General features: G+C 39.8%; 11 protein-coding genes across 15 annotated transcripts; 6 read left to right on the top strand and 5 right to left on the bottom strand.

Annotated features, from left to right (window-relative positions):
• Positions 1-271: 271 nt before the first annotated feature.
• On the bottom strand, positions 272-3,739 carry LOC123004232. Its single transcript, XM_044397389.1, has 7 exons — positions 3,489-3,739; positions 1,938-2,251; positions 1,678-1,892; positions 1,570-1,630; positions 1,034-1,521; positions 883-974; positions 272-838 (listed from the first exon to the last, which is right to left on the bottom strand). Exons 1-7 carry the CDS (start codon positions 3,523-3,525, stop codon positions 804-806), a joined length of 1,242 nt encoding a protein of 413 aa, XP_044253324.1. The 5' UTR covers positions 3,526-3,739; the 3' UTR covers positions 272-803.
• Positions 3,174-5,154, top strand: LOC123004233 (galactokinase-like). The gene is made up of 5 exons (XM_044397390.1): positions 3,174-3,821; positions 3,920-4,251; positions 4,305-4,612; positions 4,659-4,933; positions 4,984-5,154. Exons 1-5 carry the CDS (start codon positions 3,660-3,662, stop codon positions 5,095-5,097), a joined length of 1,191 nt encoding a protein of 396 aa, XP_044253325.1. The 5' UTR covers positions 3,174-3,659; the 3' UTR covers positions 5,098-5,154.
• A 373-nt stretch (positions 5,155-5,527) lies between these two features.
• LOC123004240 (oxidoreductase-like domain-containing protein 1) lies at positions 5,528-6,147 on the bottom strand. 4 transcript variants are annotated; one of them, XM_044397401.1, is made up of 3 exons: positions 6,021-6,133; positions 5,925-5,964; positions 5,528-5,872 (listed from the first exon to the last, which is right to left on the bottom strand). In XM_044397401.1, the coding sequence occupies exons 2-3, from the start codon at positions 5,953-5,955 to the stop codon at positions 5,598-5,600; spliced, it is 306 nt and encodes a 101-aa protein (XP_044253336.1). In that variant the 5' UTR covers positions 5,956-5,964; positions 6,021-6,133; the 3' UTR covers positions 5,528-5,597. The 4 variants fall into 4 exon arrangements, with proteins under 4 accessions (XP_044253336.1, XP_044253335.1, XP_044253333.1 ...); XM_044397400.1 differs by having other exon boundaries at positions 5,922-5,964; positions 6,021-6,131; XM_044397398.1 differs by having other exon boundaries at positions 5,922-6,147.
• LOC123004230 lies at positions 5,808-9,865 on the top strand. The gene is made up of 6 exons (XM_044397387.1): positions 5,808-6,211; positions 6,646-7,312; positions 7,438-8,358; positions 8,698-9,256; positions 9,307-9,500; positions 9,542-9,865. Exons 1-6 carry the CDS (start codon positions 6,139-6,141, stop codon positions 9,669-9,671), a joined length of 2,544 nt encoding a protein of 847 aa, XP_044253322.1. The 5' UTR covers positions 5,808-6,138; the 3' UTR covers positions 9,672-9,865.
• Positions 9,866-9,918: 53 nt separating this feature from the next.
• On the top strand, positions 9,919-10,689 carry LOC123004241. The gene is made up of 3 exons (XM_044397402.1): positions 9,919-10,082; positions 10,134-10,347; positions 10,527-10,689. The coding sequence occupies exons 1-3, from the start codon at positions 10,034-10,036 to the stop codon at positions 10,591-10,593; spliced, it is 330 nt and encodes a 109-aa protein (XP_044253337.1). The 5' UTR covers positions 9,919-10,033; the 3' UTR covers positions 10,594-10,689.
• Positions 10,671-13,213, bottom strand: LOC123004231 (succinate dehydrogenase [ubiquinone] flavoprotein subunit, mitochondrial). Its single transcript, XM_044397388.1, has 4 exons — positions 13,039-13,213; positions 12,636-12,891; positions 12,109-12,530; positions 10,671-12,061 (listed from the first exon to the last, which is right to left on the bottom strand). Exons 1-4 carry the CDS (start codon positions 13,099-13,101, stop codon positions 10,823-10,825), a joined length of 1,980 nt encoding a protein of 659 aa, XP_044253323.1. The 5' UTR covers positions 13,102-13,213; the 3' UTR covers positions 10,671-10,822.
• Positions 13,214-13,280: 67 nt separating this feature from the next.
• LOC123004237 (enoyl-CoA hydratase domain-containing protein 3, mitochondrial) lies at positions 13,281-15,114 on the bottom strand. Of its 2 annotated transcripts, XM_044397395.1 has the most exons (7): positions 14,928-15,114; positions 14,500-14,587; positions 14,342-14,445; positions 14,155-14,290; positions 13,920-14,110; positions 13,486-13,874; positions 13,281-13,420 (listed from the first exon to the last, which is right to left on the bottom strand). In XM_044397395.1, exons 2-6 carry the CDS (start codon positions 14,515-14,517, stop codon positions 13,505-13,507), a joined length of 819 nt encoding a protein of 272 aa, XP_044253330.1. In that variant the 5' UTR covers positions 14,518-14,587; positions 14,928-15,114; the 3' UTR covers positions 13,281-13,420; positions 13,486-13,504. The 2 variants fall into 2 exon arrangements, with proteins under 2 accessions (XP_044253330.1, XP_044253328.1); XM_044397393.1 differs by lacking the exon at positions 14,928-15,114 and having other exon boundaries at positions 14,494-14,541.
• Positions 14,619-15,918, top strand: LOC123004236 (protein KTI12 homolog). The gene is made up of 4 exons (XM_044397392.1): positions 14,619-15,108; positions 15,155-15,259; positions 15,301-15,596; positions 15,644-15,918. Exons 1-4 carry the CDS (start codon positions 14,949-14,951, stop codon positions 15,911-15,913), a joined length of 831 nt encoding a protein of 276 aa, XP_044253327.1. The 5' UTR covers positions 14,619-14,948; the 3' UTR covers positions 15,914-15,918.
• An 85-nt stretch (positions 15,919-16,003) lies between these two features.
• On the top strand, positions 16,004-16,693 carry LOC123004239 (glutamyl-tRNA(Gln) amidotransferase subunit C, mitochondrial). The gene is made up of 2 exons (XM_044397397.1): positions 16,004-16,473; positions 16,519-16,693. The coding sequence occupies exons 1-2, from the start codon at positions 16,196-16,198 to the stop codon at positions 16,691-16,693; spliced, it is 453 nt and encodes a 150-aa protein (XP_044253332.1). The 5' UTR covers positions 16,004-16,195.
• Positions 16,662-18,176, top strand: LOC123004235 (DNA polymerase subunit gamma-2, mitochondrial). The gene is made up of 4 exons (XM_044397391.1): positions 16,662-17,078; positions 17,128-17,283; positions 17,330-17,516; positions 17,562-18,176. The coding sequence occupies exons 1-4, from the start codon at positions 16,662-16,664 to the stop codon at positions 17,843-17,845; spliced, it is 1,044 nt and encodes a 347-aa protein (XP_044253326.1). The 3' UTR covers positions 17,846-18,176.
• LOC123004238 (elastase-1-like) lies at positions 17,852-18,991 on the bottom strand. The gene is made up of 5 exons (XM_044397396.1): positions 18,916-18,991; positions 18,693-18,871; positions 18,410-18,654; positions 18,226-18,362; positions 17,852-18,180 (listed from the first exon to the last, which is right to left on the bottom strand). Exons 1-5 carry the CDS (start codon positions 18,985-18,987, stop codon positions 17,989-17,991), a joined length of 825 nt encoding a protein of 274 aa, XP_044253331.1. The 5' UTR covers positions 18,988-18,991; the 3' UTR covers positions 17,852-17,988.
• Between the last annotated feature and the right edge of the window lie 94 nt (positions 18,992-19,085).

Genomic DNA, 19,085 nt, shown 5'->3' with positions numbered 1-19,085 from the left:
AAAAGTTTAAACAATTAATTAAAATAACATTTATTAATTTATTTCCAAAGAAAAACCGGTAGTTTACGCAAAAAAATTCTTGTAAGTCAAACATTTATTTAACAAAAAGTGTTAGTGTTAGTGTTACAAAATAAAATTTGCACAGCAACAATTTTTGTAACAAGCTCATTGTCTAAAAAAAAATTGTGGTAGGTTTAAGAAAAAAAATTGTTACTATGTTTATATCGTAAGTATAAACAATTAATTGATATTCAAAATTTTTTTTAATAACATTTTTATAGTCATTGAACACCTATAAATTAATTTGCCAAAAAAATTAATAGTTTGGCAGAAAAAAAATCGTTTACAGACTTCTGGACCATTCTGTATAAGCTGTTAAGGATTTACGTTTTTATTTGTTTACTGTTTTTAATAATCATGCACGGTTGTAGCATTTTATTGTTAGAAATGAACGGTTTTAGCATGCAATTTAAATTTTGGTCAGTTTTAGTGGCGCACTTTTTTAATATTGCAATGACAGTAAATAAATATTTACTTGTAAAATCGTGTACGTCAGTGAAAATTGTTTGCGGTGTCGCAATTTTCATCCCTGGAAAAATCAATTGGGGTGAATTTTTTTCCCCAAAAACCAAAAATTTTAATTTGACTTTCAAAATTCGCGCTAATTTGATGAAAGTAAAAAGCCCGTTACTAGGCAACGCAAAAGTTGATAGTTCGGGTTACTAAGCAACACATTCATAACATTACCAACTTTAAGGCGGTAAATTTGAAATAAAACAAGTAAAATTAATCGTTTATTGAATTTAAACCGCAAAATGCGTCCGATGGAATCCTTGCCCTGTAAAATAAATTAAACAAAATCGTCAACGAACAAATATTTACCAATGCTTTGTAAAATCGTATACGCCAGTGAAACATCATTCACGTGAAAAATATAACAAACAAAATTGTTTGCGGTGTCGCAATTTTCATCGCTGCAAATTCATCAATTGGTGTGATTTTTTTTTTTTTTTGGCGCCAAATTCAAACATACCCGGCTATGTATGCGACATAATTGGGGGAATTTTGTGCCGATCCACAAGATGAAATTTGCATGAATGAGTGTTTGAGCAGAATTTGGTTTGTCTCCAGATGTGTTATTTTGACGTTAATTTCCCCAATTTCGATACTGACCGGTTTCCTGTCGCCAATCTCGAATTTGTTCAAATGAAATTTGAGCACTTCTTCGATTTGCCTCACGCTACCCTTGCAACCCACATTCACACAGCCCAAATACGTGGCTTTGAAGCCGGTTTTTGGCTCGTTTTGGGCCGTTTTCTCGTGGTTTGTGTCCAGTTTTAGGTCGCGGAGGAGGGTTTTAATAGGGGCGAAAATATCGCCATTGTGCGAGGCTTTAATTATAATGAGATTGATTGGACGGCCTTTAGATAGGCGCAGAATTGTGTTTAAACGGCCTTTACAAGACGAGGTTATTTCAACGCCGTTCAAATTCGCTAAAATGTCACCGATGGAGATTTCGCCCTTGAAAAAAACTATCAATGGGGGAAGTACAGAGAAGGGGATGAGTACTGATTCGGATGCGACGCTGTTTGGTCGAATGTGGACGACTACAGCGCGATTTTCTGAAAAACTGACACGAATTGAATTTTTGGGGGAAATTTCTCAACGTTGGCAAACCTGATGTTGACTCCGAGACTTTGACATGGGACTAATTCGAGTTTGACCCGATCGGGGATCCCCCAAGTCAAGTCCAGGAAGTAATAATTTGACAAATCTAATTGAAAATTGATTTTTTTGCATTGCAATAACACTGATGAGAAAATCGTCGATAAAATTTCATCACCAATTATTGAATTTTTCTCATAAATAAACGGTTTTTTGTCCGATTTGTTCTACAATTTGTGTTGAGTTTTAAATGACGTAGCTAAGGGACTTACCAAGGCTTCTAGGGGAAAATGTAGACATTTATTCACCAAACAGTGGCGAATTAAAAGTCGAAATTTCCCTACTGGGGTTGTAACACTTTTACATTTTTGGACTTCTTGGACGCTATTTTTGTAAATAAAGTCAATGAGGTCGTCACCGGACGATATCGTGGACATCCATGCGAAAACTTCGATTTTTTTACTGTAAAAATTGTGTTTTTCGATCAAACCTTTGTGGAAAATCGCCTCGATGACGTGACAGAACTTTTCCAGATTTTCACTCGAATCTTTGACTGTCGTTTCGTGGAAAAGGCGTAACGTGTGACCTGGAAAAAAATTTTCTTTCTCAAAATTCCGATTTTTCACGTCAAAAAATGCAAATTTCTAAGTCTAGAATTGGAATTCGTCGTTCATAATGTAAATTCCAAACTTTAGGTCTCAATGTTTAAATTTCCATTCTAATTGAAATTTTTTTGAAAATTCAATTCAAATTTTGCGCCACAACACGATTGATAGGCAACACAAAATACCGATTGAACCACACTTTACCTAAATTTCCATGAAATACGAATTAAATAAACCACAAAATTAATTGAATTTTCCTTAAAAATCGAATCTTTGAAAACATAACCTCTTTATTTTATATCTTTAATTAACGCGAAACTTGTATTTTCCAAATTTAATAGCATCAGTTTCTACCATTTCTGTATTTCAATGTATAAAATCTTTGATTTGTGTGTGAATTCCTGTTTTAATTAAAATTATTGACATTTTTAAAGAACTTAAATTCGCGCCGCAATTCGATCGATAGGCAACACGAAATACCGATTTGAAACACATTTTGTCTAAATTTTCAGAAAATATGAATCAAATAAACCGCAAATTGCGTCGAAATTGAATTTTCACTTGAAAATAGACCCTTTGAGGGTAAAATGTACAACATAAACTCATCTTTCCCAAACTAAATATTTACTTTTAATTTCAATAATTAACTTGAAACTTGGGCTTTCCACCAGTTTCTAGAAATTCCGTACCCAAATGTGTGAATTCATTAATTTGTCCTGTTTTAACTGAAATTATCAAAATTTTTAAAAAACTCAACTGAAATTTAGAGCCACAATGCGATCGATTGGCAACACTAAATACCGAATTATCAAAATTTTCACAAAATAAACGGCAAAAGTGCGACAAAATCGAATTTTCCCTAAAAAAATCGACATTTTTGAAAACGGAATTTGCACATAACCTCAACTTTTCCGAAAACTAAATATTGTAATATCTTTAATTAGCGGGAAACTTGGAATTTCCAGGTTTCTGAATGTGTGAGTTCCTGATTTAACTGAAATTACTGAAATTTAAAAAAGCTTGGTTCAAATTTCGCGCCACAACTCGATCGATAGGCAACACTAAATACCGATTTGAATCACATTTCGTCTAAGTTTTCGCAAAATAACAATGAAATAAACCGCAAAAATGCCACGAAATTGAATTTTCTCTTGAAAATCGCCTCTTTGAAAATGAAATTTTCACATAACCTCAACTTTCTTAAAACTAAATATTTACCTTTAATATCTTTAATTAACGGGTCACTGACTGACATTGTTATCTTCAAGTCCTATCATTCAGTTATTTTCGAATAATTTTATCAATTATCACGACAAACACACGTCGTTGAACATTTTCAGTGACTTTTCCGCACCTACCCGTCAAATTTTCTAAAATTTTCCGCACGAAATGGCCGAAAACATCCCCGAAATCGCGCAAGTAATAAAAGACGCAAAAGCCGCCTTTAAAACCGAATTCAAACAAGAGGCGGTAATCGTCGTTTTCGCCCCCGGAAGAGTGAACCTAATCGGGGAACATATCGATTACAACGATGGCTTCGTCATGCCCATGGTAAGTCAACCTTACCGCCCTTGTAATAAAAATTTAAAATTAAAAATTTTCCGCATTGTGATAAGTGATAATAATCTCAAGTGGTGATCTTATCGCAGGCCTTACCCTTGGTAACAGTAATAGTCGGAAAAAAAATAACCGGTGAGGAGAGCACAATTATCACCACCAACCCCGATGCGGACCCCCCGAAAAAAACCACCATTGAGATGCCCAACAAGAACGCGTTAGTCAAAACCATCCCGCCGGGGCCCCCCAAATGGTCGAATTACGTCAAAGGGGTGATTTCGAACTTTGTGGGGGAAACCCCGCCCGCGTTTAACGCACTTATCGCCAGTACGGTGCCCACAGGGGGCGGATTATCCAGTAGTGCGGCGCTCGAAGTGGCAACTTACACTTTTCTTGACGCTTTGGTTGGTCCTAGTGCCGTAATGTGTGACTTACCGTACCGGTTTTGGCCCTAGTGCCTGAAAGTTGTTGTTTCAGGCCCACGGATAAAGCGCTGGCGTGTCAAAAAGCCGAACATGACTACGCTAATGTCCCTTGTGGTATAATGGACCAGTTTATTTCAGTTTTGGGGAAAAAAGACAACGCGCTTTTGATCGATTGTCGAAATATGACTTCAACTTTGATTCCGTTTACTGATCCAAATGTCGTTGTTTTAATCACAAATTCGAACGTTAAACACGAATTGACGGGAAGTGAGTACACCTCAAGGCGGACTCAGTGTCAACAAGCCGCACTTTTACTCAAAAAATTGAGTTTGAGGGACGCCAAACTCGACGATATTGAATGTAACCCTCGAATTGATTAAAACGTGAAATAATCACACTTTTACAGACTTGAAATCGATAAACGCCTCCCAGGAGACAATCAAAAGGGCCCGACATGCCGTCACTGAAATACAAAGGACGCAAGAAGCGGCCGAAGCCCTCAAAAAGAAGGATTTTCAAAAATTTGGCGACTTGATGGTGGCGAGTCACAATTCCCTAAGGGACGATTTCGAAGTCTCATGTGAGGAATTGGACCAGTTGGTTAAACTAGCAATGGAGGTTAAGGGGGTGTACGGGAGTAGGATGACGGGGGGCGGATTTGGGGGCTGTACTGTGACACTTGTACGACCCTTCAATTTTTTTGTTGTTTTTTCTTTAAAAAAAAATTTCAGGTACAAAAATCGGCCGTGAATGATGCCATTGCCCACATCAAGAAGGGCTACAGCGGAAAGCCCACTTTCTACATCTGCAAACCGAGTGATGGGGCGCAAATCGTGGCCAAATGAAATATCGATAATCACAAACTGTATTATTACAATTATTAATAAATTTTATGCACAGTTTTGGCGTTTTTGTGTCGTAAAATAACTATTTAGGGGCCTCCCAAGTGACAAAAAAATTGAGAGTATGTAATCAATTACAACAAAATTGTTAATTTTTCGGAAAATCGACGCAAAATCTTGGAAATTATGAATGTATTTTTCTCATTGTTACTATTGCTACTATAATAATCCCCAGTTGGGGCCCTTTTGGTTCAAAAACTAGAAATAAATCTCAGTAATAAAAACTTAGGTTATGTAATCAATGACAACAAAATCCTTATTTTTTTTTGGAAAATGTACGCAAAATCGTAGAAATTATGAACGAACTGTGGTTACTATTACCGTTGCTGTTATAATAATGCCCATGGTGATTTTTTCATTCAAAAACTAGAAATAATAAATATAAGGTTATGTAATCGGTGATATAACAAAATCAAACTCTTTATAATAACGTTTCTAGCGGTTTAATCACTTTTCCCTTTCCTCATTCTCAATTCGTGCAATAAAAACGCCCTGATATTGGGGTCGGTGACTTTTTCGTTAATTTGTTTCACAGCCTTTTCGCCCCCATCTTTGTACAATTGACTCAATTTTTCCGCGTATTCCAGCCAAACGCAGTTCGGACAGCCTGACATGCAGCACGTTGTCGGTTCTTCGGGGAAGTCCCCATTTTTTTGGCCTTTTTCATTGTGACACTTGCGACAGAAGAAAGTTAGGTTAGGGACGGAACTTCGCAAAGCTGTAAAAAAACAATACATTTGACGAATTTAATCGATTTTGGTACAAACAACGCCTTGTTGACACTATTTTGAGTACCCCCATTGTGCGAAACTTGAAAAGTGAGGTTATGTAAGCGCGCTTCATTCATAACTTAAAAATAAATGCACCTAATCGGGATGCGTCTCTTGGAGCGCATTTCCGGTCATTGCGTCCGATAAAAAGGTCACATTTGGTGGATTTTTGTAAAAATTTTGACGTTTATGACGTAATAGGCACGTGGTTGAAATGTTTAAATCGTTGTTACCTTGGAAACACAGAAAAACAAAAGTGATGGTCCCAGAGCAAACGATGGAAGATGGTGAGTGAAAAAATGTCAAATTTTTAGCAATTTGTCACGTTTTTAATTAGTTTAAATTAAGTTTTGTCGTTTTTGTGCGAGACAGCTTTTGTGTATTATACAGAAATAGTGTCATGTGCTCCTCCCACTCGCACACATTTGTCGCCACTCCGGGTTAAAAACTTGCTAATTGGGCCTAAAATAGACGTTTTTGTGTGCATTTTCTCTCGGGGAAATAATTTTTTTTCGAATTGTTAAAATTTGAATTAATTTCAAAGTGAAATTTGTTGTTTATTGGAACCCAAACCACCCACAGTTGCTTCTATTTGGCTTTCCTCCTCCTCTACTGGTTCACCTTCACAATATAAACATTTAACATTCGTCAAGTACGTGATTTTTTTAACAATTAGTCGTTGTTATTAGCGTTCGACGTGTCAAAAATCGCAATTTTCTAGCCCAAAACCTCGAAGATCACAGTCTCGTCCCTTGCCAGACCTGCGGTCGCACTTTCCTGCCTCTGCCCCTGAGAAAACATGCCCCAATTTGCGAGAAAAACGCCACGAAAAAGCGCAAAGTCTTCGATTCGTTGAAACAGAGAGTGGAAGGCACCGATTTGGCCCAATTCCACCAAAAAACCTACTTGAAAAAACCGCCAGAAAGCATACCAAAACCACCCAAAAAAAAACAGTGGGAGGAAAACCACCAGAAGCTCGTGGATGCCATCCGATCAGCGAAAGGTAATATGTCTTCGGTGAAGAAAGCGACGCCTCCGGCGGCTTCCAACGAACGGTGCCCCTTTTGCGAGCGCCATTTCGGCCCCAAAGCCTTCGACCGGCATGTCGAGTGGTGTAAAGAGCACCGGAGTCGCATCCAGAAATCCCCGGCGAATGTTTTACTAGCGAAAGAACGACTAGAAGCCCGGACTAAATACAAAGTTCCGCCTTTGAGCAAGTCTAAACGCGCAACTGTGAAGGAAAAGTATTCGAGTCCGGGGATAAACCGGACTGAGTCGATTTGTAGCGTCAAAAGCACCCCCATTGTCCCCAAACGCAGCCCCAATGTGCGCAAACCCAAGTCGGTGGTGGATTTGGGAAAAAAAAGCGAGCCAAAAATCGACAAGAGGTAAGAGTTAAAAAGCCCAGAAACCGGAAACATGTGTAGGGAGAAAGGAGGAAAGAGGTTTAAAATAAACATCCAATCTCCTTGCAGTGTTTCATTCCCGTTTTATCCCGATTTTCCTTCAACAGTTCCCGAAAATATTGTCCCGGTCGAGAGAAAATCAATACGAATCACGTGGAAAATCTCGAATCGATTACTGTTTCGCCGGTTAAGTTCAAAAAATTGGTAACTTGGAAAGACATGAGCGAGAAAAGTCCCGATTCCGAATCGGTGATTGTTGTTTACGAGAATTCCAACGTTTTTGGGAGAAAAGAAGCCACGAAAAGTCACACATTTATCGAAGAATTGAAGGAAATTCTCACAGATTCCGACAGTGATTTCTCCAAGAAACAAACCGTTTCCGGTACGACAATCGAAGAGTGCAAAAGTGCACCCGAATTCGCAAATTCCGACGAGGAATTGACCAATTTGGTCAATTCACACGTCGACAGTGAACTGTCTTTCAGCGATTTGACCGAAAATTTTCAAAATTGTCTCATTTCCGACGAGGATTCTTCGAAAAAACAAAGTGATGAAACAACAATTTCGCAAGAATTCACAAATTCCGACGAGGAATTGACTAAACTGGTGAATTCACACGTCGACAATGAACTGTCTTTCAGCGATTTGGCTGAAAATTTTCAAAATTGCCTCATTTCCGACGAGGATTCGAGAACTGATTTGGCTGAAAATTTTCAAAAATGTTCAATTTCCGATTCGGAGGATTCCCCTTTAGCCTTTTGTTTCGGTAAAGACCCGAACTTGAACGAATACGAAGTTCCGAAAAAACGCCGAAAGCTAAATTCGACTTTCATCGTCCATGTTCCGACTTTTCCCGAAAACTCGGGGTTTTTACCGAAAATCGTGACCAATGTTGAAAAACCGATCATCGTTGAAAAAATCAAATCACCGACGAAATTACCACTTTTGGACAAGCGACAAAAAAAAGTCGAGAAAAAAACTCTAGAAATTAAAAGGGATACAAGCGACGTCTTTTTGAGTTACCGAAGGTGAATTTTTTGCCGGTTTATCGCGAATAATGGGTGTCCAAAAAATAGATTTCGAACTTTTTGGAGACCCTAAATTAATTATTTCCTTCCATAAACGATCAAATTTTCGAATATCGGGTGCTTGAAAAAACTTGCACTTAGATCAGTTGCTTGGTTACAATATCAAAATTTGACATTTAGTTATTGTTGCCTAAGTAACAAGAAATTTGACGTTTATTATTGTTACCTAGCAACTGAATAATTTTTTGTAATGGGATTTGTCCTTGAAACTATTTTTTTTTTTTGAATTTTTAAGCCTCCGATATGTAAAAATAACATTTTCTCTGGAATTTTTTTCAGCCCGATTTACGATCCGTTCGCGTCGGCCGAGAGACAATTCAAGGAATTGCTCGAGTGCGACACCGCAATTCGCCCCCACACGGCCGTGGAAAATGCGAAATCGCCCCCGAAAAAAATCGTAAAATCGGCGGAAATATCAAATAATAAAAAACGTCAATCGGTAATCGAACCGCCAGTTTGTTTTCAAGATTCCGACGATGATTTCGAACTCGTCGAAAATATTTTAAACCAGAAAGCAAATTTTAATCTCGATTTGAATAAAAATGACGAGTGTTTTGATGTGTTTTCCACGTCTGAGAGAAAATACAGCGATGATATGTCATCAATCGATTCGAATTTAATAAACGAAAATGATAATTTATCGATTCCGGAAAATTTCAAACTAGATAATTATTCGCCAACATCGACGGAAGACACCGACACAACGATACAAAACGACTTGTATGTGAAAACCCAAAGTGCGAAAAAAACTAAAAAGTCGGCTTCTAGTGAGGCCAAAACGAGAAATAAAGTAAAAGCGACGAAAGAAACGGAAAATAAAAGTGGGCACAACATCAAGGTGGTTTTTGTTTTACCATCATTCCAGTCACTATTTTGATTGTTTTACAGAATTGTGAGATAAAAGCGGAAGATTTGTTTGCAGTGGACGACAAAATGTACGCCGAATACAAAATCTACGAAGAGATGTATCTCAAAGAGAAAGAGCAAAGGTCAAACAAGAAGTCCAAAGCGAAAAATTCAGTAAAGTCGTACGGAATCGAGCTGGAAAAAAGTAAAGTTTCTGACGATTCGGCCTACGGGAGGTAAGTGGTACTCACGAGAGAAAATGATAACTTTCCGACAGTCTCACTAGGGCGAAAATGGACTCGGAAAACGTTCGAATGTCGAAGTTTTGCCACGAATGCGGCACGAAATATCCCCTATCCACGGCAAAATTCTGCGTCGAATGTGGCGTGAAACGATTGGTCTTGTGATATTTGTTGCTTTACCAAAGTATTTTTTAACAAAGTGCAATTAATTTTTTATACAAATATATATTTTTGCTCGATTAACGACCAGGAGTGTGTTTGTGTTGTTATTACCATTCCATTTATTTTATTATTAACAAAGACTGATACGTGTTTTTTTTTCTCATTTTTTTATAATTAATAAAAAATTAATTAATCGACTTTTGTTGTATTCCACTTTCCTGACAACAATTTATTTTAAGACTTTTGATAACCTTTCAACCGAGTTATCGCGCGTCTAGCACAATGAACGAAATTCATTTGTGATTTTACTCTCGTTGGTGGTGAACTCGCAATTTTCAAATCCGCTTTTATTCTGAGAAATCTGCATGACGCGCGACTCGTTCGAACGTAAGAGGAATAAACGAGCCTTCAAGGGTATGTAAAACCGAATATGAGACAAACACTAACTGGTTTTTCACTCCCCAGTTTGGCAAAGTATGTCTGTTGTCCCCCAAGGGGTTTTTGCCGCACGTAAAATCCGCCAAAATGAAAGGATTCTTAAAAATTATAATCACGATTCTTGTCTAACACCCACTAAATACAGCAGCAAGTACATGAACAGCGTCTGGGGGATGTACAACCGCTATTCGGTTCACAATCTCAAGAAAAACATGGACTTTTTCGCTTGTGGGGGCCAAAAGTGAGTTTGCATTATTACAAAAAGTTTCTCCTACGACCCTAGTGAGTTTTTCACCCTAAGTAAAAATAATTTTGCCTCCCCTATTACTGGGTCGTAGGAAAAATTATATGTATTACACTGGAGGAAAAGATACACACTTTCCTCCCTTGTAATCCAAAAACTATACTTATTTATTTCAGGGAACAGTCGGTTGAAAAAAACTCAACCGACTTGAAAACCTTTTTGGCAAAGCACGACTTGATGTAACAGTTGTCTGAATAAATCTGTTGCATAATATTTTGTTTTTTATTAACTTGTTTCAAGGTTTAAAGTGAAACTCTTAATAAATCTTTGTGCTTTTTTTATATTTTTTTTTTTCACATTAAAATAACTTAAAATCACTTGGATCGAATAAATTATGCTAGGCTACTGCACAATACTTAAACAAAAATCGTTTAGGAAAAAGAACCAACGTTAAAATACTCAAAATTAAAGCTTAATAAGATCGAATCGCTGGGGGAACGGTCGAGCACTCATTTTTGTCCAAAGTATCGTCAATTACCGGCCGATATTTAATACTAACTTTCCCTGTTTTCTCATCAATTGTTGTTAAAGTGTGTTTACGCCAATGTTGCTCAAACGGCTTCTTCTGTTGCCCCTCTAGTGGTTTGCTATAATCGTACTCATCTATCCTCAACTTGTAGTCTTCACGAGCGTGCGCCCCCCTTGACTCTTTCCTGTTTTCGGCCGCCACAATCGACTGACACGCATTCAACATCAAATTCTGCAATTCGAGCGTCTCGACCAAATCCGAATTCCAGATGAGACTATTATCAGAGACTTTCAAATCGTTGAGTTTCCCATACAACCCCTCCATTAGTTTGCACCCCTCTTGGAGCGTCTCTTCGGTGCGGAAAACGGCCGCATGCGTCTGCATCGTTTTCTGCATCTGGAGACGCAAAGTGGCCGTCGGGATAGCCCCCTTGGCGTACCGACACCAATCCAAATTCGCCACCGACGCCTCACCGGCATTCTCCTTAATATCGCCGATTTTCTCCCCCGGTTTGTGCTCCTCGGCGATTGTTTTGGCACAAGCCCGACCAAAAACAACCAAATCGAGTAGGGAATTTGCACCTAAACGGTTGGCACCATGCACCGACGACGATGCCGCCTCTCCACACGCATACAATCCTTTAACAACCTTATCCTGGTTATTCACATTTGTTAAAACTTGTCCCTTGTAATTCGTAGGGATTCCACCCATGTTGTAATGGACAGTTGGCAACACTGGGATTGGTTCTCTAGTAACATCAACACCGGCAAAAATCATAGCAGTTTCAGAAATGCCTGGCAACCGTGTATGTAACTGCTCGGCCGGTAAGTGGTGCAACTGTAAAAACACGTGATCTTTTTCGGGGCCACAACCACGGCCTTCTCTGATTTCAATCGTCATACTCCGAGAGACCACATCACGACTTGCTAAGTCTTTCGCGACGGGGGCGTAGCGCTCCATGAAACGTTCCCCTTGCGAGTTAATGAGATAGCCCCCTTCGCCACGACAGCCCTCGGTTATGAGACACCCAGCCCCATAAATGCCAGTTGGGTGGAATTGGATGAATTCCAGGTCCTGGGCGGGCAAACCGGCGCGGGCCACCATCGCAGTCCCATCACCGGTGCAAGTATGTGCCGAAGTGCATGAGAAGAAAGCTCGGCCGTAGCCCCCCGTAGCCAAAACCTACCAACTTAATCAAACAAAAATTACTAGATTTTGACCAGACTTACGGTGTTTTTGGCCCGGATTCGGTGAATTGTCCCGTCTTCAAGACACAAAGCGATGACTCCGCGACACTCCCCCTCTTCCATAATCAAATCCAGAGCGAAATATTCGATAAAATAGTTGCAATCGTAGCGCAATGACTGACCGTAAAGAGTGTGAAGTAGGCTGTGCCCGGTCCTGTCAGCCACGCAACAGCATCGATGGGCTTGGCCCCCTTTCCCAAACTTGAGACTTTGCCCCCCGAAAGCCCTCTGATAGATCTTCCCATCGGAGGTGCGCGAGAAGGGCATTCCGTAGTTTTCCAATTCGGTGACCGCTTTTGGGGCTTCCCGGGTCATGTAGTGGATGGCGTCCTGGTCCCCCAACCAATCGGAGCCCTTGACGGTGTCATACATGTGCCATTGCCAATTGTCCTCCTCCATGTTACCTGTTTTGGGGCCAAAATAATAACAAAAAATTCCCAGAGATAAGTTATCAGTGTTCTTTGAGCCCCAGACGGGTCAAGGTCGGGGCAATGGGAATCTCCACTTACCCATAGCCGCATTGATGCCCCCTTGGGCCGCCACGGTGTGACTCCGCGTGGGGAATAACTTGGTCACCACCGCAGTCTTGAAACCCTCGGCGACGAGCCCGAAAGCGGCCCGCAAACCGGCGCCCCCGGCCCCCACGACCACGGCGTCGTACGTGTGGTCCACAATGGGATACACCTTCGAGACTGCGTCACTACTAACCTTGGCATTTTTCTTGTCCACGCCAATATGCAACCCTTGGGATAAAACCTTCTGATTCTGAAACAATCAATCATTTTGAGGTTAGATTTTGCATAAAACATTTTTTAAGGTTAGAAAACGTCAACGGTGACACGATTTTTTCGAGAAAAACTTATAAACATTCCAGTTATGTAACACCTGAGGATTTGGGCAAAAAATGCGTACCTTTGCGACACTCGTCAAAACATGTTTTGGGAAAATCGTTTGTATTTTTAAAAGGCCACTCATTTTTATCACTTTCTAAACTAATTAGAAATTTTTGAAATGACCATTCAACCCCGGCACCTTTCACTAATCAACTGGACAAAAAAACAAATGACAATCGGCGAAAAATGTAAGACTTGACCAATCACGTGCCATTTCGCCAACCTGGCAAATTCAAATTAAGGCGCGAATAAAACACAAACTTGTTAAAAGCCAAATTTATTCACTGATTTGAAGAAAATAACAACAATCAATGGGTCCATTGAGGTTTCCTCTTCTCGACAACACCCAGAATGCCCTTTTGCCCATCCATAATTTTAATATCAAGTGCCATTTCTCCAACCTGTCAAATTCAAATTATGGCGCGAATAAAACACAACTTGTTAAAAAACCGATTTATTCACTTACTTGACCCCAACAACAATTATCATTGCATCCATTGGGGCTTCCTTTTCTCGATAAAACTCCGGATGCCCTCTTGCCCATCCGCGCTTTGCAAATTCTCCACCATTGTGAAACCCCCAATTTCGTACGCTTTTCTCACCTCAATATTGACTTGTTTGTAGTAAAATCGCTTCCCCAACTCGATTACCGCCCGACTCTTGGTCATAATATCCCCACAAACCCCCCCAATCTCCCCGTCAAGGTCCCCACAAACCTTGTTGACTAAACCCCTCATTTCGGCTTCGTGACTCGAAATTGGTTTTCCAGTCAGAAGCATTCTCATTGCGGTGATTTTGGGGACACTTCGGGCCAGGGCTACGCCCGGTGTCGAGCAAAAAATCCCGAAATTCGCCCTGGAAAGTGTCGATTAGTGCGAGTGGGTGACTTGGGGGGAGTACCCAGGTGTTGAAAAAGTGCTTTTTTCGGTACAAAAAGCCAGATCGCATTGGGCCACAAGTTGGCATCCAGCAGCCGCAGCCAGACCATCGACTCGGGCTATCACAGGAACAGGACTATCGATGATTTTGGTCATTAGAGTTGAAGCAAGAGAGAAAACTTTTTTCTGTTGGGCATGGCCACATTCTGGGGACTAAATTTCGGTTAATTTTGCCCAAAATGACACGAAGACAGTACCAATTCTTTCAGGTTGTGTCCGGCAGAGAAAATGGGGCCTTCCCCGGTTATTATTATCACTCTGATGCTCTTGTTGGCTGAGTTTTCGTCTATGTTGTTGATTAGGTTTTCCATCATTGAAATTGACAAGGAATTTCTACCCCAAATACAATTATTACACCTTTTTTGTTGAATATAAGGCAATTACCTTGTTTTTTGGTCACACATTATTATCCTCACAATTCCATTTTGCACCTTCACCTGTGTGGGAGCCCCAGAAGAGTAAAAACATTTCTGGGCGAAAAAAACGACCTAAAGCCCACAAATTCAGTAATAAAGATTATAAACATGAACAAAAACCTTAACTTGTCTTAATCCCAACATTTCTTCCTGAGTTCGGACAATGAACTGTGTTTTTTATCAGATAAATAATTTATCATTAAATGTACGAACTCTAAAAAATTAACAATAAATGACACAAAATGGGTCACAAATAGTGGTCTGGGTGAGTTACGAGTCACGAAATGTAGAAAATTGTGTTTATTTTGATGTAAAATTGAATTTTGGTTTTGCGATTTAAATTTAGCGCTTTTTCTTCAACCAGTGGTTCATAATCATTAGTGTGATACAACGTTAAAAAAGCCCCAAAAAATAACAAATTTTCGTTACAAACTATTAATTACTATGGTGTAACCACAAGTGGTTACAATTCTCTTTAACTGTAGTTATTTTGTTACAAATTATTATTTTAAATGGTGGCTATAAAGTACCGCTGAAGTGTGAAAATCCCTAACCTCAAACTTGATTCTTGCAAAATGCCCCTAATTGTGATAACTGGGGTCCCCTGTAGCGGCAAAACTACTCGTTGTAAAGAATTGAAACAGTTTTTTGAAAATATCGGTAAAGAAGTGCACGTTGTTAGTGAATACGACCAAATTGTGAAAGCGAATTTTGAGAAAAACAGTTTTTTTTCAGGTGAGTGACCATTTCGCCCATTTTGTTTCCAAATTTCAGTTTTCAGATGCCGCCGCTGAAAAACACATACGCAGCTTGCTCAAATCTGAGGTTTTGAGACTGATAACCCCAAAAAATGTTGTTATACTTGACGCCTTGAATTACATCAAAGGTAATTAAAAGTGGGGGTTTTGGTGTTTTAAATCGTTTCAGGTTTCAGGTATGAGTTGTATTGTGGCTCAAAGGCCAACAAAAATACGCAATGTACGATTCACACTGAAATAAACCGAGATGAGGCTTGGAAATTTAACGAAAATAGACCAGAATTGGAGAAATACAACAGAGACACTTTCGATGCCCTTGTGATGCGGTTTGAGGACCCCGACGGGAAAAATCGCTGGGATTCACCCTTATTTGTGGTTTTCCCCGGACAAGAATTAGACAAAAATGCCGTAAAATCGTGTTTGTTTGACTCAGAACCGGTCATTCCAAACATGTCAACTCAAAACGTAAAAAAATGTTTTTTTAAGCGATTTTTCACTAATTACAATTTTAGCCCCCACTAAACTCCACAAATTTCTTGTACGACTTGGACCAAGTCACGAAAAAAATCACAGACGCGCTTGTCAAAAGCAAAAATATGGGGGCACAAGGAATGGTGAAAATTGAAGACTTTCCGCACCTGTCTGTTGATATTTCTAACGCCACGGCGCAAAAATTGACGATTTTAAGGAGACAATATTTAAGTTATTGCAAGCTTCACCCCCCGGACACGAAGCAAATACCCCAATTATTCGTACAATATTTAATAACGAGCTTGCAATAAAAAACTTTACACAACTGGCCCATTTTTGGTGTTTTCCCTCAATTCACTTTATTTTCGTGAAAATTTTATTTAATAAGATTGCAATAAAAATCTGACATAACCTCACTTTATACACACATCACAATTGGCCAATTTTTTGTGTATAACCACCAATTTATTTCCCTTATTTACGTGAAACACTTTATTTTCGTGTAAAATTAATAAGGTTTGATTATTTATCGTACTAGAGCCACAATTTAAGTAAAAGCCGGTTTCTAACCTCAATCTTTTGCGACTTGGAAAATGAGTTTTTTGCGCTGTGGTTTCACTCGTGTCCGTTATTTTTGCACTCAAAGTCTTGTTCCGAAAGCCCCGACTCGTTCTAAAATCGACCGGGATAAGTTGCCCCCACGCACAAGCATTGATGCTAAAACTATAGCCCTTTTAGAGCGCTTATCACTCGTCGATTGTGCCAACAAGCAAGGGATTGAGACCCTAGAAGGGGCTATTGCGTTCGCCGACCAAATCCAGCAAGTGGATACTTCGAACATCGAGCCTTTGGTGACGGTTTTGGAAGACAGGTAAGGGGCTCAAACTCGATTTTGGGGCCTGATTTTCTGTTCAAGGCCGTTGCGTACGAGGGAAGACCACGTCAGTGAAGGTAATTGCCGGGAGGATATTCTCCGAAACGCTGAAATCACCGAAGAGGAGTATTTCGTCGCGCCCCCCGGGAACATCCCCCTCGAGCCCCGTGAGGATTTACTCCACGATGACGTTCGAAAAAATCGCGAAACTGTGTGAAAAACACGGATTTTTGCGTAGAGTCGCCCATGCGAGACTAGAAATGTTCAAAATGGGGCCAACTGGGGCCCTTTTGCAGGAAAATTTGCATACAGAGTGGTTCAATAACATCGTAATTGGCAAAGATGTTCAAGTGTTTCATTGTGGGGACGATTTCAGGGAGACTTTTGATTTTGCCAAAGCGACGTGTCTCGGGATTCCCCCGTTTGGTGTCTCGCGTGTAACACCGAAAAAATTACGAGTGCAAGAACAGTTGGAACAGTCCGGATTTGAGAAGTATTTCGACGAGGGGCAGATCTACGAATGTTGGGTTTTTGTGCCCCCCAAAGACGTGACACAGTTTTTCCACCAGTGGCAACGCGAACGTAAAATTTGGTGGCGGAGAGTTGGTATTTCTGAAATTTTTTTGAATTTCTCTATTGTTGGTTTTACAGTTTTCTTCTTCACCCGGACGTTACGTTTTGACGGATATACGCAACGAGGGGGCACAAAACGTGGAAATTTTAGCCAAGTACCCATGGGGGGACCAATTGGTGGAAAGTTTGAGTGTTGTTAGCGAAATCGAGGGACTTACAAACGAGCAATTACAGGTACCTGTAATTTTACAAAGTGAAAAACATCACACGTTTTTTGTAGATTCAAGAGGGCAAAAAATCAGTTCAAAGCCAATGTGTTGTTAGTAGAATTTCTTCCTCGACGATGCTTCTAAACACGGTCTGTGACGCTTACGACGAACCTATGTTTCAAGACAAGGAGCGTCCTCTTTTGCGCTTCCACCGCAAATTGGCGCCTTATAAAATCAGTTTTTCGGTTCCTTCAGGAGGTACGAACGTCATTTAACAATATTTGATGTAATATGTTTTTGTAGTAATGTCGGTAACTAACGAATTGAAAGATTTGGCGATTTATTTGTGTCGCCAGTTACGTAAAAGTCACATTTCGTGTCTGTACCTCCCTTCAAGTTATAAAAACACTCTTGACTCCCAATGGCGACAATATGACCAGTTGGGGGTACCCTACAATGTACTTTTAAACGCAAATACCCTAAAAAATGGAATCGTTCTTTTGCGAAGTCGGGACACAACACTCAAGGAACAAGTGCACGTTGCTGACCTACCCTCCTACGTCGAAAAACTGTACGAAAACTATTAATTCTGACTGTATTTTAAAACATTTACCAAACATACGGGACGCCTATGGTTTCATTAAAATATACTTTGTTTCCCTAGCAACAAGCTTGTTTCCTTAGTAACGTCCATTTAAACGCACAGTTTTCTCCATAGGCGTCGCCACAGTTAATTTTGGTTGAATTTCCTAAAATTAATTCCTGTCGTTCCCGAAATCCAGGCAATGTACGCCGAGACTCTTGTATAAACCGAATTGTTGTTGGAAAGTCGACATTTCGGTGACCGAGCCAAGTAACTCGTTATCCCCACTTGAATGTAGTTTTTATTTTTCTTAATAAAAAGAGGACCACCACTGTCACCCTAAAAACTATGTTTTATTTCAAAAATGTGAAAAAACCGACATACATCGCAAGCTTTGCCTTCTGAGATTGTGGAGGAGCCACAGATTTCAACATGTCGCAAGCGGGGATTCCCCGCACATTTTTTATAATCTGCGATGTGGAGGACCGCCTTTCGGAGTCTTTTCGGGCTTGGGCCCCCATCTGCAACCGCGATTTGTGTTTCTACCGTCGCATTTTCACGTCCTTACCGTCGGTGTAACCGAAACCGGTGAGAAAAGCGGTTTTTTGTAGCAAATTCTCATTGTTGTCGATATGTAACCGAATTAGGTTTACATTCGGGGTTAGTTTAGCATTTTTCTCGAGTTTGATTAAACCGATATCGTTGCGATCGGTTTTTAGATAAGTCGGATGAATTATTAGTTTCACCGGCTGTAAAATTTGGGCTTTTTTGCCGCTGTTATAGACACTACCTAATGCAACGCGAAGCTCGCCACTAAAAAAATAGCATTTCTAGTTTTTTACACAACTTACGGTTTAAAACGACGACTTTTTTGGTTTTCTTGGATGCAATGAGCGGCAGTTAGCACCCATTTGGGGTGAATTAAACTGCCACCACAAAAACTAAACAAAAAGTTTCGGTTTATTACTTGTAATAAGTTGGCGTGGAACGGGTATTCACTCAAATTGGGTTCAATCGGTTTAAAATTACCCTAAAATAGTGATTTTTACGTGGTTTTGGATCACCCCAACTCACATTAACGATAGGTTTGCACACGATAAGGGACAAAAAACTAAGGAGAAAAATTAGATAAATATTCAATGCCATTGGGACAAAATCTGAACCTAATAAACGTCGACAAGGTTAATACAACCGGAAATTAAAAAAAAAAAAAAACAATTTAATTTCCGTTAATTATATTTCAT

This window comes from Tribolium madens, unplaced genomic scaffold (genome assembly GCF_015345945.1).
Source record: "Tribolium madens isolate multiple individuals breed KSU strain unplaced genomic scaffold, Tmad_KSU_1.1 Scaffold_1;HRSCAF=32;Tcas5.2_LG8, whole genome shotgun sequence".
NCBI classification, from domain to species: Eukaryota; Metazoa; Arthropoda; class Insecta; order Coleoptera; family Tenebrionidae; genus Tribolium; species Tribolium madens.
The sequence above is the reverse complement of the archived record's forward strand: the minus strand, read 5'-3'. Positions and strand labels throughout refer to the sequence as shown.